Source organism: Sturnus vulgaris, chromosome 4, assembly GCF_052056855.1.
Source record: "Sturnus vulgaris isolate bStuVul1 chromosome 4, bStuVul1.hap1, whole genome shotgun sequence".
Classification (NCBI taxonomy): Eukaryota; Metazoa; Chordata; class Aves; order Passeriformes; family Sturnidae; genus Sturnus; species Sturnus vulgaris.
The window spans coordinates 44,019,886-44,039,115 of record NC_142246.1 but is presented as its reverse complement, the minus strand read 5'-3'; the positions used below and the strand labels follow the sequence as shown (position 1 = coordinate 44,039,115).

Below are 19,230 nucleotides of genomic sequence, written 5' to 3'. Positions count from 1 at the left end.
CATGGTGGATAATGCAGAGAGATGGAACAACACGATGTGTACCTCAGGGAGATCTGATTGTGGGGTGAGGCAGCATGAGAGAGAAGGAAATGTGTAAGTGTCAAAGGTCTGAGCAAGTGAGATAGAAGGAAATGTGTAAGTGTCGAAGGTTTGAGCAAGTGAGATGGAAGAAAATGTGTCCGAGTAAGTGAAAGATGGAAATTTCTACTTGCTGAAATTTTTACATGCTGTTTAGTATGCTCACGATATGGAGATAAGGGGTGGAATGTCCTAGGGTGACGTTACGGTGTTTGTATCTCCAATCGTGTGTTCTGATTATGTTTGGTATTATGTCCTGTGCTTCCAGGACTGACTCTGAAAGTGAAGCTTTGTTTTGTCTTGTTATCAGCCGGCTCACCTCCCCCATGGTCTATGTTTAGGAGAGGTTTTACCTCGGCTTGCTTGCTTGCTTGCTTGCCTGCTTGCTTGCCTGCTCGCTCGCTTCTGCCTCTTTTTCTTTCCTTCGCTTTGCCCTTGCTTTTTGCTCATTAGTTAGTTCAGCTAGGCAGTCCAACTTTTCCCTGGACTGTTTTCTTTTCCACCCCGTCCCCTCCCTCTCCTGGATACCATCTGAACCTGTTCTGGACGGGGACCTGGGAAACCCCAAGAAACACCGGGAGTCTGCATTCTGTCACCTGCAGCAGTCATTCCCCAGCGCCAGAGACTGATAACTGGGCGACCACTCGCCGGAGAGACTGAGTTTGTCATCCCTTCAGAACGGTGAAAGAGTTTTTTTGTCAGCTGGCGTTGTTTTTTTTTTCCCTGTGCTGGGGAGTGTCTTGCTTGTTAAATAAACAGGTTTTTTCTCCCACTCTTCTCTGAGGAAATTCTTCCCGAACCCGGGGGGGGGGGTGGGGGTGGGAGGAGTCGTGGGGTTTGCTGTCTGGGGGCTCATTCTGGAGGTTTTCCCCCAAATTTGCCCAAAACCAGGACAGGCACTTTATGAGAACAACACAGTGAAATGGCCATGCCATTTCCACTGTGATGACCCTCCCAAGGCCTATTTGCTGAAGCATAAAATAAGCTGTATTAATGTTACAGGAAGCAAATATAAAAAGGAAAGTAGGAGGAGGGCTAAACATATTCTTCTAGTTTCATCTCTCCTGTGCAGAACACAGGCAAATCTCACACTAACAATTACTGTGACCCAGAAATGCACAGCAACCTGAAAAGCTCCCTTCAGCACCATCATTTCTGGTCTGACTGTGAAGGAGCAAATACTAGGACAGCTCTCTATCACAACCATCTCGTTGTCACACAGTAAATTTAAATCCCTGTGACACTGAAAACTGTCCCTGCAGTTCTGAAGTTGAAACAGCAGTCATTTGCTTCTAGAGACAGCACAACTATTTTGCTGCTATTTTTTTTCGTTTTTCAACAAAAGGAAAGGCCAAATACTTATCTTCTAATTAGTCTTATTAGGCAATAACCTAACATTTACTAAAATGGTTTTTATTGGTTTGGTTTCATTCCACAAATACTCCAAATTTTCAAAAATTACCTTCCATCTTTCATAATTCATCAAAATCCAATTCAGCTTCAGATACTACTGCCATATACAAATTTACACATAGAAAATAAGTCCATCTGATTCCAGAAGAAATGCTGGCCTCTCAGCAGCAGCAAGTACAATAGAATAATAAAGCTATGACTACTGACTGTATTTTGCATCACATTCTGACATTCAGGAACATGTATTTTGTAACAACCACTGTCAACTCTATTTTCACCAGTACTACAGTAATAAAAATCTTTCTTCTCTTTGTATAGATAAAAGCAGCTAGTAGAACCTAACATAGCATCACTACTTTAAAATTAACCTGACCATTTTTTTCCTCAGGTGCAGTTATTTTCTCTACCAAAGCCCACATGTACTGGGGTCTTCTTATAAAGGTCATACCAAGCCTCATTTTAAAGACTTATTAATAAAGAAAATAGACACACACACACATACACAGCACCCTTAATATAACAGTAACGTACAGAAAAATTAAACTTCTCATAAATACTCATTTTTGTTCACTCAAGAACAGCTTTTCTACTTGGCTGCAGATAAACATTAGACAATTGAAGAGAACTTCTGTGCATTAATGGAAGTTTAAGTAGAAGGTCCAAAACCAGATCCTGAGCTCTTTTGGATTTTCTGACTAACCTAGCCCTGCCCCTAAATGAAAGTAACTAATTTTCTGTCTTTAAGTCTAGCTAGACTCTTCTAAAGTTATTGCATAAGATTCCCATTACCCCCAGGAAGTTTTCAGAATTTCCATATAATTAGATCTGAAACTCAGCTCTGAATTTCCAGTGCAAGCAGAGTGAAGTCTCATTTTTATCAGCATTTGAACTTCACTTCCTTAGTTTCCAATACCTTTGCAAACACAGGAATAAAAATAAAATAATATTAACAACATAATTTTTATTTTTAAGGATCACAACATATATCAAGACCCTAGACATCCAGCCTCAAATTAGTTCTCAATTTTAGATTATATGAGGCTGCTTTATGGTGTTGAAAAGCTTCAACTAGATTTAAAAATACATTTCTGTAACTGGAATTCAAATTTGCACTTTAATGAATATAGTCAGTGAAATGTTTCTGCTTTAAATAATTAGATTCCATTATGGTCTCTGTAGAGTTGCTGCATGTGGCAATGCTAAGTCTATTAAATATTTATTTTCACTGTATTGTAAGAGCTTATGTTATAATTTTAAACTTTGATTTTAATATTAAACTTGTTAGATACTGAGAGAATCCACAGCAGTACTGTCATAGCCATTACAGTGATAATTAATCTGTGAATTCAAACATTTATTAAGTTTTCACTAATAAACTTTATTGTTAAGTGCTAGCTAGTTATTCTGACCTATTAATCCCCAGTGTCTCACACAGATTTTTTTTTTAATAATTGCTCTGGAAATAGGAATGATTGACACTTTCCTAAATTGGAAACTTTCTACTCAGGAAGCACAGTAACTCCTCAGTGAGACATTCCAAATGGCAAATGACAGCTACATAAACAAACATACAGCAAAATAACATCAAATAGCCACTCAGAAATCTAAGATGTCCTTCTCTCACTGGACTTTAAGCATCTCTCATATTTAAGGAGTTTCCTGTGTGGCGTACTAACCAAACACACCCAATCTGGCCTCAAAGGAATATCACAATCCATTCACTATGTTGAAGAGGCACTCCTGATTTTTCCCCTTTGCAGTGGATATAAAGTATCAGAAGCAGTAAGTAGGGAGTGAGGAAATTGAAGAGAAACAGTCCTAGGCATCTTATGTTATGAAACAAACAGATATTAGAAAAGTAAGGAAAAGCGGTCATATATATAACTTTAGTAAAATCCTGGAAAGAATAGAATATTACAAGCATAAGCAAAGTTGTCTAACATGAATCCTAACATAAATGAAATTGTAGCTTAACTTACTGGTAAAGTTCCTGGTAAAGAGGCATCAAAGAAAGATACCAAAGAGTTGGGAGGTGCTGCAAACTGAACTTGGGAACCAGAGAAGAGTTTTGAGTTGGAACTGATCTGTGCATGAATTTCCAGACCCACAACTGGTATCCATGGAGCAAGACTGAAAAGGAAAGAGGAGAAGGGAGAAACAATTTAAATACAGATGACGTCAAAATTCATGAAAACCTAGAAACAGAAGAATTAGGAACACTTAATTTATTTAAAAAAATTAAACCATAATTGTAAAAGCATTGTAAACAATGTTACAAATACACTGTAATGGGAAAAGTTGTACTGTGATATTGGAGAACAGAGGCTATGGGGACTATATGGCAGTGTTCATTATACATAAAAAAGAATGTCATAAAAATGTAATGGTTTAAACCTTTAAACTATTCTTTACATGAGAAATCTCAGAAAAATTAATAAGGCACATTTGCTTGCTGGATGAACCCTAATTTGGTGCCTTGTGAAAATCCCCAAATCATCATAAATAGGAATTACTTCTCAGGTAGTCTGATAAATCTCCAACAGACAGGTGACGTAATAAATTATGTATTCGCTGTCAGATACACACTTGCATGCTGGGAAAGGTGGCTCTCCAGAGCAACATTAGTGAGTATTAGCATAAACGTTAGTAATCTGGTAATACAGAAATAATAATTTCAACTGTTCTCTAAATGTAGTCCACAGAATAAAGCTTCTCCATATCATCTAAAAAGTAATTGCAATTCTTACATCCATAAGCTTTATATGGATAAGAGAAAAGGTCACCTTTACAGTATGAATTGCTTGACAGTTTCTGCAAGTAATTATCTGGCCTTGTACAAAAGAAGTGCACAAATAGTATTTCACTAACGTAATCACATTTCTGTGGCAGAATACTTCAGCAGTATGAGTACGCAGATAGCTATAGGAGATAAGCAAGCTATGGAAAAACATCAAACAAATATATCAACTAGAGTGTTCCTTCCAAAGGCGAACGTTCTACATTGCCAAGATTTTAGTTCTCTGTCTGCTCTCCAACAGCTGAGGACATCCCTACAAACACCAAACTAGTGATGCAGATGCCACTTATATTGATGCTTTAGGAAGAGGATTATCATGAAAGATTAAGGTTGAGATGTTTAAAGGAGCTAATATATTTTCATTCACTGAAATAGTATTATTCTTCAGTATTTTCAACTGATCATACAAATGCCTCAAGGTTTAAGAAATAGTGTGGGTTTTCTTTTACATTTTGGAGGCAAAGTTATTCCATTGTTTCTTGTATTCTTCAGAAATGCCCTTCTGTCATAACATGGCATTAAAAATTACATCAGCCTTTGCTTAATCGGTGTGTTGGCTTACACTCAGATAAAAAAGTACGTGCACCAGTAAGTCCTTCAATCCTACTAACAATATTGACGAGACACCTGGAGCTTCTTGCCGTGTTTGTTCAAGGATTATGCTTATCTGTGTCTCTAAAGAATTAGCTGCACACTTCTGCCGGCGTCTGGACAACTTTCTTGAAGCGATCAGCTGTGCAGAAACTCGTGGACACCAGAGAACGGGAGAACTTGTTCAGGATTTCAGTTCAGTGACTTGTTCAGGACTTGTTCAGTGACTTTCAGTTGCAGTAGAAATAAAATACTCGGTTTCAGGCACACCGCCCAAATCTCACAATACTCCACTGGAAGAGAAAGCCTATTTTGGACTAGAATAACCCTCGAAAACACGCTTATTAAAGCTCGTGTAGTCCATGCTATTGATTCTTGGCACACGTGACCGCTCACATTCCCCGAGCTGCAAGCTCTTACTGCAGCCAAGCGTGTCAAAGGGTCATAGCCCCGCTGCGCGGCAATTACCGTCTGCGCTTCGGGGAGGGCTGCGAGATAAACGCGTGCTGAGCAAGCGCTTCCTGCAGCAATACCTTACACCGCTCAGAAGCCGGAATTTACAATGGGCCCCGCTGCAGTCACCGCCGCTCCCGAGCCTAAGCCCGGAGCCCCAGACTCGGCTCCGCCCCGAGAGCACGATGCTCCAGGGCATCTAGCTCCACCGGCCTCTCTCCCAGCACCGTACCCGCTCTTCCCCGCCGACACTGCCCCGCCTCTCGCGTTACAGGCGACAGTCCTCTGCCTGCGAGGGAAAGGTCGGGACCTAAACCCGGGTCCCGGTCGCCCCGCGCAGCGCTGCCGCGCCCAGCACCAGACCCGGCCGCAGCCCCGTGCCGCCATTGCTGCCATGGCCGCCATTGCCTCACTAGCAGCTGCCAGGCGCCCGCAGCGCCCCTCTGGGAAATGCAGTCCGGGATGGTTGCGCGGAGCGCGGGCTGTGAGGGCGGACTACAACTCCCGTCAGGCCGCTGGCCATGGCGCCGGCTCCGCCTCGCCGGCGAGATCTGGGTCCGCCGGTGCTCTGCATATCCCGGGAATGCTTGAGCGAGGAATAGAGATTGCTGCTTGGCTGCTGTTTAAAACGCATTAAGTGGCTCAGGTCCTCAGTGTGGGTTGTATGTGGTTTTCTTCTGGGCTTACGCTGACACGAAATTGGCTGCTGTTTTATCGGAAGTCGTTTGCAAGCCTTGGGCAACAAATGATGCAGTACCACGCACCTGAGGATCTTGGAGCTTAACTTCTCATACGTAGAGCAGCAAGGTTGTCTCTGCACGGTCTTGGGATGTTCTGTTGTAATAAAGAGTCTTGTCCATGGCATATGCAAACATCTTTAATGTTTACGTAGCTACATTACACAGATAACAAAATTAATGACATTCCATCCCAAGCCACAGGCGTGTGGAGCTTAAATGAGAATGAATATGAGCTGTTATTGTTGTTTATGTCGTCTGTGTTCTATGTCAGCGACTCACAACAGAAGCTGATCAGTCACACACACATTAGTGAGGCTGATTTCTTCCAGCAGAGGACAGTGGTGCATACAGGCACTTGAAAGTATCTTGGAACCTTTGCAACCTCTTATCTTCCCGAGATCCAGTATGAGATGCTAAATAGTTCTGAATCGTGCAGAAGATAATTTATCCAAGTAAGAAAATGTATTATAAACAATGTTTCGTAGCACTAATTTTCTGATATGTTTATATTTTAAATAAATTACCTGGAAATGCTATAGAAGAACCAGTTCAGAGATCCCTTCAGCAGACAGTGATCTATAGTTACTTGTACAATATCTTGTTTTAAATTGTCACATTCCTTTTCTTGGGAAATATCCTTCCCTTGTTCAACAAAGACTGACCAAGAAAAAATTCCTTTCCAATAGAAAATTGACCAAGGTCATCTTGTACATGTTGAGGAGATGGAAAGAACATTGGAGTGGCCTTTTTCCTTCTCTCCTGTAGGAAACTTCTTCACATATGAGGTAAACTAATGTAAAGCCTGTATGGTAGTCTTTATGCCAATGAAATATTTAAGAATCTTTGATAATTCTGGTTTGAGGAAAATCCCATTTTCATTTTGATTTAGCAGGGGCCTATGCAATGTCTTGTGCTTTTCAGACTGAAGCTTTAGTACATGGTTTTTATTTCTGTAACAAATTTATTCTCTTTACTATTGTCCTCCATGAACTCTGGATTTAGTTACTGTTTGATACTATGTAGGGACTGGCAGGTCACTGCAACCCAGTTATTAGGATAGGTTCTAAATATAGATCTAATGTGTTTCTATTAGTGTAAAAATTGTAAATTTCAGGTTATTTTATTTTCTTTTAAGCCTGACGTAATAGAAGATTCCATAAATAGTCGCTAAGAAGTTAAAACCTAATGAATATTAAAATCATGTTACTTAAAGACTTAGTCTGCCTTGATTACACTGACTTCTGCTCTTTGTGCATATTATTTAGAAGGGAGTAGACAGCAGAAAAGTGTTGAAATCCATCCCAAACAATTCTTCTGGAATTTTAGCTGCATTCGGTGTTGTCTTACAGAGAGAGGAAGACTAGGAAGTGCCATTGTTTGTGATTTAAATTGTCTCAATGTTATTTTAATTCCTTTCTCAGAAAGAAATCCCATTAGAAGAATCTTTGCCTTTGCAGCCTTTTGCCAGTAACTGAGTAGGTAAGAAATGAAAGCCCACACACCCATATACAGGAAGCTAGTCAATCACAGGGAATAATTGCCTTTCGAAGCAGCTTACTTTGAGGCGGGAAAAGCTACATATTTGTTCCTTATTGCAGTGTGTTTATAGATCATGCTGTGGCTTGGAACAGGAAAATAGCTCTGCGTAAAGATTTGTGCTGTGATAGTTCAATACTATGTAGACTCATATCTGAGGGGGGGGGTAGACCCAGGGGATGGTTTGCTCTGAGTCTCTTGTTACTTTAGGAATTTAACTAATGTCTGAGAGGAAATTGAAATGTTGTAGAGAGCAAAAACCCAACAGCATATAATTTAAACCGTAAACAAGCAGTCTCTTCCATTTATTTGAAAGAAGAACCCTCTGAATTTTAGTTTCTAGGGTCTGAGGTCTAAAATCTGTTTTCTTGCAAGTCGTACTTACCACGCCTAATTACTTCTTTTGTGGAGTGTGAGGTCTCCTTTTGGTTTAGCAGGGAATGGGGTATTCAGACTGGGGTATTTGCTAGATACTTCACAGGCTGCCTGCAGTGTCTTATTTCAGCACGCGAAATAAGGAATAGACAGGAATCTCTGCTAGATTTTGAATCAGAGGTTGCGAGTTTTGGAAGAGTAGATCCATAGTCTATCAAAAAAATCAGACATTGACCTACAGGGAAAAGTAATGAAGGAGATTGCTAAATTTGGAACCAAACTATGGTAAGGGATGTTTTCAAACTTTTATGCCCCTAGGATCACCTGTATACCTTGAAAGACTTTTTTTTCTTGCTCTGCTGGTATAAAGAGATACATTTTCTTTTTTTCCTTCAACTTTGAACTAATAGTGACAATGAACTATTTCTCTCTGGAATATGTATTCAACTTGTCTATCTACCAGTAATGGGACATGGCAAATACAAAAATATGTACCTGATCTTGAGGATTGGGAAAGGATATTTTTATTGACCAGAGGAAAGAGCATTTAGGGACCTAACAGAGATGCCTTGTATGATCTACTGACCATGTGTGTATGCATGCATGCAGTGATAGATTGGGTGATATGAACAACCTCATGATTTGAGGGTTCTTGTATCAAAGTGCCATTGATGTCCTAATTGGGATATAGTGTAATTTTATTTTATCTACCAAAATTGTTATAACTCATGAGGTGAAAAATAAGTGTCAGACTTGGCTAGAAATAAAACACCACAAGAAATATATATGCGCAAGCAATTTCTATAAACAGTAATGAAAACATGTAAATTACATATAGGTCCTGGTGTAGAAGGTGAATTCACTATTCCTCAGAGGCTGTGCTGTTGAAGAGATCCGACATCTTTGGTTCGGCCATGAGGAACCTGTGTATTACCACTTTTCTGTACTGGTTTCACCTGGTGTGTCTTGCCTGGGAGTGCTGCACTGAGCATTGGCTACGCATGTGATTTGAATCAGGTGCTGGCAAACCTGGAAACTCTCACTTAGCTGCACAGTTGTCTATGGACCCTGAGCTGGAAGTGAAGTAGTTTCTGGGCTTGTTTTAGCTGAGGTCCATGTAAATCCATTTGGAAGAGGCAGTCTTTGAGGAAGTCCAGTGCCACTAACCTTGTCTGAGGGGGAGTACTGTCCTAATCTTATTGTTTAATTCATTAAATCCTTTTTTTTTCCAGTGTGAAGTTCCACTATTTGAGGCATAAGAGGATTTCCTAGCATATCACTGCGGTCTTGGTATTGCATCTTGATTAAGTTGTTGGAAAATCTACATTATGAACCTATGCATCCTTTAGTATGATTCCTAATTGCCTAGGGATTAGTTTCTTTTAGTTGAAAATCAGTATGATTTACCTACAGGGCGATCACTCCATTAGATTTGGACCTGCTATAATGCACAATGCTTTCTAAATGTTTGAGTTATAATTCTGGAACTATGTCAGGTTTATACTTAGATATAGTTCAGTCTATAAGGAATATGTTATAGTGGTTTGCTTTTATGGTATATTTTCCAAGTAATGGAAACTGCATTTGGAAACAGCAGAGGCTAGGCTACATCTGTGTTAAAGTAAAATAAACTTATTGTGTTGACTGTCTATGATGATAATGCAGAAGGAAGTGATTGATAGTATTTCACTTGATCCAAATTTTACTAATATGTTCTTTTTAATTGTATTGGTACCTTTAAAAAGTCTTTCTAGATTTGTTTTTTTTTACTTTGGTCCATTTGGAGCAAAGAAGAATGTTGGGATTGACCAGGACAAAGAGTTCTGCATAAGGCTGTGGGAAAAATCATGGTGAGTGGAAGTTCACCCACATTGCCGCCTGGAGGTGTTATGTTATTGTTCCTAGTAAGTTCTTTGCTTTTCCTGTTACCATTGGTTTAAAAATGGTGCATTGTTTTACATATTTTTAGTCCCTAGGTTCCATTGCACCCTCATCCTCAGAGTCCGCCTCTAACCTACCTTTTATAAGTTAATGTTTCACGCTGGCCTTTGCCCTTTTTGGTGCACCCTACATTGAGCTCGCGTTCTACTGTTTGTTGTTTTCTCTTTATTAAAGTTCTTCTGTTTCCGGTCACTGAATTGTGTCCATCTCTTTTCTATTTGCTGCTTTTGGGGGTTGAATTTTTCCCTTTTCTTTCTGTGGAATTTTTCCCATTGTTATGCTAAGTATTTTGGGCCACACCCAAGCTCAGATAGCTAGTAAGTTTCTCTTGCAGGGGGTGGGGAGAGGGGGAACATCGGAAAAGGAGAGGTGGGGTAGTGGCCTGCTCTCTTGGGCTCTGGCTCTCTCGCTTGTCTGGCTCGGAGAAGGACGGTCGCTTAGACACTCCGCTCTGCCATCCCGACACGGGGGAGCTGCCTTCCTTGGCTGTGGGATCCCACAATCTCCCTGCTCGGATGCTCTCTCTCTCTCTCCTGCATCTCCTGCCGAGCTCAGACATTCTTTTGGAGCACTGGGATCCGTGAGCAGCATCTCCCCTCCACCCTTCCATCTGGGACACAGATGCCATTCACCACAGCACCCCTCCAGCCACATGGAATCACCGCATCTCCTCCCTGCTCACCGAGAGCTGGCAGACAGCGCCAGAACGGTAACTGCACCACAGAGGAAAGGTGTCCACAACCGAGAGAACTGTTTACTGCATTTTCTGCTCTGTTGCTGTTGATCTCGCGGTTATTGTTGTTGTGTTTTGTTTCCCTTGTTACATATATATATATCTGTAAAGAACTGTTATTCCTACCGCCATATCTTCGCCTGAGAGCCCTTTAATTTCAAAATCATAGTAAAGTGAAGGGAGAAGAGGTTTATACTCTCCTTTTCAAAAAGAGGCCCTGTCTCTTATAGCAAACACCTATTTTTCAAACCAAGACAGCTGCCTTCGGACTTTTGCCAGTTCTGAGGTAGCACCTGGTTGTAACATCCGGGCCCAGGTTTCTACAGGTGGCACCTGAACTGGGACCCCTGATATTCAGGGGACCTGTCAGAGTCGGTAAAAGTCCCTCAAGCTGACTAGGACGATATTCCTTCTCCATTTTTGGTTTGGTCGAGGATCCAAACCAGGCCTGGCAACTGCAACTGCAGAGACAAAGACATCTGCAGCTTCGGCAGCTTAGGTGTTCAGGGGAGAGCAGCCCAAGCCACTGGGGAGGCGTTGGGCCCCAGTGGAGTTCCCTCAGTGATGGCACAAAGAATAAGTACCCTGTGGTGACAGCAGGAAGACCTGCAGAGCAGGTAGGAGAAGGGAAACCTTTTATCTGCCCCATCATATAGTTTGCGCTATAGGTTGACATACTTTAAAGTTGTGATTATAGTCTGCAGTATAGTTTGCAATATTGTCTATGTAAAGATTGGCATGTAGATGTCAATAGCAGAGAGAGACGTAGATGGAGATTTAAAATTTAAGTTGGTGACCCAGAGGAAGAAATTCGAAAAACAAGAACTAAAAAATATAATTAAATGGGCATTAAAAAGTTTTCCTGATGCTGTGCCTAATGTCATAACATTGGCATTTTAGGACTCGGTAGGTGTTAAATTATATAATTCAGCCACTAAAAGAAATACCTTTGCTCAGAAATTACTACCAATGTTTCAGCTTATTTTGGAGACATTAAAATCAGAAGAAAAGAAAAAACTAAGTTATTCAAATTCAGAAAAAACCTGGGATTGCTACTGTTCCAGAGGTAGATACAGGACTGCGGGATGATGCGAGCGATGGCGAGGGAAGGCATGCAGACAATCAATATGATTGATAAAGCAAGCTCCGTTTATTCTCTGTTACAATGGCTTTTTATACACTTAGCAAGCAACAAATACAGCTGTCACGTTTTGAATGGTTGCATACAGATTTCTACCTTAATGCTTCTTCCTGCCAGGGTTCTTCCTTGTTCTCGTGAGAAAGTTCTCTAAAGTTACACAGAGCAGGATGACAAGATTACAGTGTCCTTGTCACATCAGCACACATTGCAAGACTTGTGAAATGATGTACAGCCTGTCTTATTCTGATCAACAAGGGGATTGTTCGAACAATGCTTCCAAAGACCCACGACCCTGATCAGCAAGCCATTCCTCTACACAGGACCAAGATTGCTGAAAGAGCATATGCCTGTGGAGGGCTTGGATGGAAAAATGGTTCAGCTGATGACTCTGCCCCCCTGTGTCCACCTCCACTTGAGGCCCAAGATGGCAGTGCGCAGGCCATCTTGGATCTCCCCTACTCTGTCCTACCCAAACCCTCATGTTCTCCTCATCCCTCTTATCCTACGAACATCAAGCTGTCCGCCATCTTAAAATCCAATTGCCATCTGGAAGATGGCCATTTTGACATCAATGGCCATTCTAAAGATTACATTAACAAAACACCTTCTGGTCGATTTGCTGGTCCATCAGGAGTTTCCCCTTCTGATTTTATCTCTAACTCTGCTCTTTCCACCTCATGGCATGCTCCTTCCACCTTGGGCCACTCCTTTCCTGTTGTCCTTGGAACCAACTCAAAAGGCCACACCACTTCTATGAGACCAGAATCCTGCCCACCTGGGTTCTGGAAGAACCTACCTCTAAGATGGTGGTGCCCAGGTCACCGACACGGAGGCTTACCTCAAGGCCTATCTTAAAACCCCCAAGCCACACTTACAGATGCCAGAGTGACAAAGTGGTGTCAGGTGATTCTTCCTCCTCCCTCTTTCTCGTCATCAGAAGAGGACCTCTGTTTACCAGAGCTCAATAATGATCCATGGGAAAAGATAAGGAAAACTGCAGTGAAGGAGGGAGAGTGGGGCTTGGTTTCGAAACTAAACATAATGCCAGTGTGGTATGCAAAGGAGGGTGCTAACCCTCGGTGGGAGCCTTTCACCTTTGGGAAGATTAAGGAGTTGTGCAAAGCAGCTCAAAAATATGGGAGGGAATTTCCGTACTTTGGCAATTAGGTGCTTGCCACTTTCTCTGCATGCGTGCTGACCCTGCATGATATGTGCCCTCTAATGACTTCATTACTATCGCCTATGGAATATTCCCTATGGGAATTGGAGTGGAAGCACTTGTTAAACCAACTATTGAGGGACTACATGGGAGAGCAAGCAAGGGCAGCACTGACCTTAGATCACTTAGCTGAAGAAGGGGCCCATACAGATCTTAACCAACAAGCAGAAAACCTCCCTAGGCCTGTTCTTAATGACAGTTAAAGACGTGGCTAGAAAAGCATTTCTACAAGTTCCTAATGGCAGTAAACCCAATTTGGACTTTGCTGATATCCGACAAGGCCCAGATGAGTTTTATATGAAATTCCTTGATCAGCTAAAACTGGCATTGGACAAACAGATTGTTATGGATAGAGCAAGGGAGGAACTATTGCAGTGGCTAGCGGTAGCAAACTCCAGCCCAGAGTGTAAAAAGGTGCTGTGTGTGCTCCCACCAGAGCCTGAGCCTACCATCACTCAAATTATTGATGCATGTAATCGTTTAGCCACTCCTGAACACACTGCCATGCTTCAAGCACAAGTCCTGTCTGATGCATTAACAACTTTTCAAGAGAATGCTAAAAGGCAGCAGGATCGAAAACAGATACCTTGCCGCAATTGTGGTAGGGATGGACACTTTGCCAAGGACTGCCAAAAACCAAAACGGAGGTAATTTCCAAAACACTGTGGGTGCAGAGGGCATTGTCATGGGACTAATAAATTTTACCAAGTACAGAATGTTGTTGCCACCAGTTGGGAAACTGTCAGCAGAGCACAAGGCAGTGGCGCAAGGACACAAGCACCCCTGTCACCCGTGCCAGAGATCATCAGTGACCAGCAGGCCCATAGCTGCAGCACCTCCTCTCCGACGTCCCTGCCACAATGCCCCCATATGCCCATCTGGAGCTGTCAATAGCCTAGCCAGTGATTCTAACAGAGTTTGTACATCATGCCATTTCAACAGGACAATTAGGCCCAGAACAATAGCCATGTGAGTTTTTGATTGTGGGAGTGAACAGAGCCAGTGCTGAAGGATTTTGTTATACCATCAGTGTTGTCAGTGACGTCATCATAAGAGATTAGTGTACTAGCTATGTGTCCTGATCCCCCCTGTTTTATACCAAAAGGACTAACTAGTGCGCAAGTGCTTTTGTTGCCAAATCCAGATTGCAACACCTCTGATGATTGTTTTGTTACATAGACCAGAATGATAAACCGTGGAAGACCACAGTTCACCTGTGTTCTGAGACATCTCAGCAAGACCATCATCCTGCACTAGATGGACAACATCCTCCTGGCAACTGAGGATAGCTCATCTCTAAGGACCACCTCTGATGAGATTATCTCAGCCGTGCAGGATGCTGGATTCATTGTAGCTGAGGAAAAGATACAACTACTTCCTCTATGGAAGTACCTCAAATACTAAATTTCTAAGCAGACCTTGTCACCCCAAGCAATTCAAATACAAGGTGACCTGAAGACACTCAACGACTTGCAACAGCTCTTGGGAATTATTAATTGGATGTGGCCCTTATTGGGAATTACCAACCAAGATTGGCCCCTTTATTCGATTTACTAAAAGGAGACACAGCTCTAAATTCACCAAGGGAATTAACCAAAGAAGCCCAAGATGCTTTAGACAAAGTGTCAACAGCCATCCAACTATGCCTAACACACAGATTCAACCCTGATTTACCTTTCTTATTTGTGATTTTAGGGGAAAGCTCCCAACGTTATGGTATCATTTTTCAATGGGATCAAGAAGTACCAGACCCTTTATTGATCTTGGAATGGGTCTTTCTATCATACCAATTGAGCAAAATAATAACAACTAATTCTGAAATTATGTCTCAATTAATTATAAAAGCTAGATCCTGGATTCTTTCCCTTTTGGGGAGAGATTTTTCAGTTATATAATTATCTGCTAATCATTTAGAGTGGTTAATTCAGCAATCTGAATACTTGCAATTTGCTTTAAGTAAATTTTACCACACAAATTTCGGTTCACTATCCCAAGCATAAGTTATTACACTCCTCTTTTAAGTTAATTTTAAAGCTTTTAGGAAGTCATACCCCTGTTAATGCTATTGCTTTTTTCACAGATGGCTCAGAGAAGTCTCAAAAAAATCAGTAATTACATGGCAGAATCCGAATACAAAAGAATGGTAGTCAGACATCAGGAAAGTGAAAGGCTCGCCACAAATCATGGAACTAGCAGCTGTTGTCTATGTCTTTTCCAAATTTATGTTTCCTTTTAATTTGATTACCAATTCTTTTTATGTTGCAGGTGTGGTGGAAAGGGCAGAAGGATCCTTGCTTAAAACAGTCTGTCTCGGTTTGAAAGATAGGTATTTGCTAAGGAAAGGCAAGATCCCCTTCCCTGAGATAGAGAGTGCAATTCTCTCCCCATTTTTATAGTTTGAAATCAGGGGCTTTTAGGCAGAAGATATGGGAGGTAGGAATAACAGTTCCTTACCAATATAGCTAACAAGGCAAACAAAAGAAACAACAACAGTTATAAAACTGACAACAAAATAGAACATTATAACTCAGTTCCAGTCCTTTTTTGGCCACAGGCTCCTTCTCTCTGCACTCAGTTGCCAATGGTGGGGGCAGAGCAGGTCCCGCGCAGTTGAAGAGGTCTGGGTGATGGTGGCGGTGACCCAAGTGTGAGAGGGATGAAGGAGGGACTCACCCCTCACGGTGTCGGTCGTGGTGCTTGACAGAGTGCCCAGAGGTAGTAGGATGAAGCGGGAAGGCAGCAGTGCGATGTCTGACAGCAGGGAATGTGGCTTCCAGCATTTGGATGGTGGGGAGGATGCTAGGTAGGAGCACTGGCCATCTTCCTCCGACTCCATGAGTGAGCGAAAGAGAGAGCCCAGGCCCGTCCCACCTCCTTTTCTGATGTTCCCCCTGTCCTGACCCCCCTGCAAGAGAAACTGTTACTAGCTAAGGTGTAGCCAGAAATACTTAGCATAACAATGGGAACAATTCAACCACCAACACAGTCTCTAACAAGAAATTATATTCTTTACTTTAAAAATTAATTTTTCTGCTTTCCTTTATACAACAACCTTATTTTATCACACACATTCAGTCTCATACCTCTCTTCCAGGATTCATGGTGGAAGGTAATGCACACACAGACCTTTTAACCATGGCCATACAAACATTACCAAATGTCTTTGAACGAGCCCATTTAAGTCATTCATTTTTTCATCAGAATGCCCCTATACTTACAAGAATTTTTAATATCACTAAAGATCAGGTAAAGATGATTGTCCACTCCTGCCCTGATTGCCAAAAACATTCAATACCATCAATGGAGACAGGGTTAATCCTAGAGGTCTAAATAGCTTACAAATCTGGCAATCCGATATAACTCATTATCAATCATTTGGGCAATTTATATATTTACATGTATCCATTAACAACTTTTCGGGAGCCATGTTTGCTTCAGCCTATAATGGAGAAAAGGCAAGAGATATAATGAAACACTTCCTCCAAGCCTTTTCAGCTTTAGGCCTTCCCTAAGAAATTAAAACTGACAATTGGCCAGGATATACCTCTCAAAGAGTGCCGTAATTTTTCAAATTATGGGGCATCAAACATACAGCAAGCATACCTTACTCCTCTACAGGCCAGTCAATTATTGAAAGGGCCCACAGATCATTAAAAGACCTCTTAGAAAAACAAAAAGGGGGACTAGAGGTTCTATCTACAGTGGAGAGACTGTGCAAAGCCATGTATGTTTTTGATTTTTTAAACGATTCATTTATGGAGACTGTTCCACCAATTTACAGACACTTCACAAACATAACACAGGCAAAATTTAAAGAAAGACCACCAGTATTAATAAGGGACCCTGAAACTGGACAAGTTTCAGGGCCTTTCCCTCTTATCACCTGGGGAAAGAGATTTGCCTGTGTGTTCACAGATACAGAACCCAAGTGAATTCCTGCCAAGAACATCAAGCCCCACCTGCAGCTGCTGCAGGAGCTCACGACACCACAGAATGCCTCATTGGAAGACAGACTCAAGACTGCAACTGCACATGACTCTTAAAGGACTTCTGCACGCTGTTATCATCTCGGTTAATGCCATGCTCCTCGTAAAGACCTGGGAAGTCCCACAGCCAAAATAAAATGTTTGGGTAACACTAGCTAACACCATGCAGCAGGAAACCTTATATCCGTCACTGGCCACTCCGAACAACCCCTTTTTCACCTGTCTAGTGAGGTTGCCAGGGGATAAGTGGCCATTAACTAAGGATGACATCTGTGAATTGCACCCTCAAAATAAGTGGATTCATAATCCCATGGATAACTGGGATTACTAGGCCTGGAAATTTCCGCATGAACTACCGGAACCCTAAGAATTGGAAATTTTGGGGTTGGTTAAAATGGACTTTTGTGTTAAATTTCATTTGGTAGACAAATCAGAAGCAGTACAAGAAATACAAAATGGCATTGATATTCAACAAATTAAAGATAAGTGAACAGTATGGTGGAATGTTTCTCCCTGTCACCTCATCGATAAAAATGAAAGCATGTGGTGTAATTACACCTCACCCATTCTTTCTTGGTCCGGTGAATACCCCACTACAACTACCATCGGGAATGTTTTTCATCTGTGGGGACAGACTATGGCCCACCATTCTATCTCATATCGAGGGCAGACCATGTAGCTTGAGGAGACTTACCATACTAACACCCAACATTACAATGATCAAAAGCAAAAAGATTAGGCAAAATAGATTTATTCATTAATTTGAAGAAGGTTGTGATGACAAAATTGACTTTTGGAATTTTGGCCAAAGAGTAGCAGCATCCTCTTTGGTCCCTTGGGGTGCTGCAGCAAAAGCATTGAGAATGTTGGATAATCTTGGGTGTTGGCTGAGTAGACAAACCAACACTACATCTAAGGCATTGAGTGAGCTACCTGCTCCAAGTGAGCTACTGACGGACGTTAGGCATGCCACCTTTCAGAACAGGGCTGCTCTAGATTTCCTTCTGCTAGCCCAAGGACATGGCTGTGAGGACTTTGAGGGCATGTGCTGCATGAACCTCTCCGACCACAGCAGGTCCATCTACCACAGCATCCAGGTTCTTAAGGAAGGAGTCCAGAAGCTTCAGAAGGAAGACAGAAAGGAAGACAGAAAGATCAACAGACTGTTCAAGGCTTCAAGTTGGCCAAAGCGGCTGTTGTCTTTAATCAAGATGGGACTGTTAATTCTTGTTGTTGTTATAATTGTAGTAGTGTTGTTCCCTTGTTTATTGAGTTGTGTGTTGAGAGTTTTGGGGAGTTCTGTGTTCTTATTAGAAAAACAAAAAGGGGGAGATATAGGGGTTGAGCAGGACAAAGAGTTCTGCTTAAGGCTGTAGGAAAAATCCCCTTAGTCACAGTGAGTGGAAGTTCACCCACATTGCCCCCTAGGAGCTATTATTGTTTCTAGTAAGTTCTTTTCTTGCCTGTTACTATTGGTTAAAAAATGGTGCATTGTTTTACATATTTGTAATCCCCAGTTTTCATTGGACCCTCATCCTCAGACTCTGCCCCTAACCTACCTTTTATAAGTTACTGTTTCACCCCTTCCTCATCCTTTCTGGTGCACTCCACACTGAGTTCTCATTCCACTGTTTGTTGTTTTCTCTTTAATAAAGTTCTTATGTTTCAGGTCACTGAACTGTGTCCATCTCTTTTCTATTTTCTGCCTTTGGACTTTTGCCGATTCTGAGGTAGCACCTGACCATACCATCCAGGCCTGGGCTGCTATAGAAGAATAGAGGGAAAAGCATGTAGAAACGAGACTATTTTTTTCTTGTGCTTCATTTGCATTGCATTTTGTGTAATGTTCTTCTGCTTATAATTTTCAACTGAAATTTTCAAAGAGCTGTTGTGTCTGAGGCCTGTTACTTCCTAAATTAAGAGCTGTAACTCTTGTTGCAGGCTCTCTATGACTTTATGTATATATAAAAGTCATGGATCTAACATTTCAGCAGCACAGTTTCATAACTGATACTCAAACAAGAAATGTCATATTCTCAGTTATAAGATTCCAGCTGATGGCCCAACATAGGAAAAAGTAGACACAAAGATCTATGCTAAATTTGTTAAAGAAGAAAAAATTTAGCTGAACAGTTGAGTTGGGAATATGCATCAAAGTGTTTTCCCTGACTAAGAGATGGTATTTAAATCAACAAAGCCTTCAATTATTGATTTCTCTTTCATGAAT

General features: G+C 41.5%; 1 protein-coding gene and 2 long non-coding RNA genes across 4 annotated transcripts in view; 2 read left to right on the top strand and 1 right to left on the bottom strand.

The window, feature by feature from the left end:
• The window catches only part of GATB (glutamyl-tRNA amidotransferase subunit B), a 52,307-nt gene extending 46,536 nt beyond the window's left edge, over positions 1-5,771 (bottom strand). The window contains exons 1-2 of one of the 2 annotated variants that reach the window (XM_014890697.2): positions 5,565-5,771; positions 3,471-3,621 (exon numbers count right to left, since the gene is read on the bottom strand). In XM_014890697.2, coding sequence (XP_014746183.1) covers positions 3,471-3,621; positions 5,565-5,737 — 324 coding nt within the window. In that variant the 5' untranslated portion in view covers positions 5,738-5,771. The remainder of the gene's footprint in view (positions 1-3,470; positions 3,622-5,564) is intronic. The other variant, XM_088163745.1, reaches the window with a different exon arrangement.
• Positions 5,772-5,846: 75 nt separating this feature from the next.
• LOC148223986 (uncharacterized) lies at positions 5,847-10,121 on the top strand. The gene is made up of 4 exons (XR_015803224.1): positions 5,847-6,524; positions 6,759-6,857; positions 7,494-7,551; positions 9,216-10,121. It is a non-coding gene; the product is annotated as an uncharacterized LOC148223986 (long non-coding RNA).
• Positions 10,122-10,253: 132 nt separating this feature from the next.
• On the top strand, positions 10,254-18,676 carry LOC148223985 (uncharacterized). Its single transcript, XR_015803225.1, has 2 exons — positions 10,254-10,633; positions 16,933-18,676. It is a non-coding gene; the product is annotated as an uncharacterized LOC148223985 (long non-coding RNA).
• Positions 18,677-19,230: the final 554 nt, after the last annotated feature.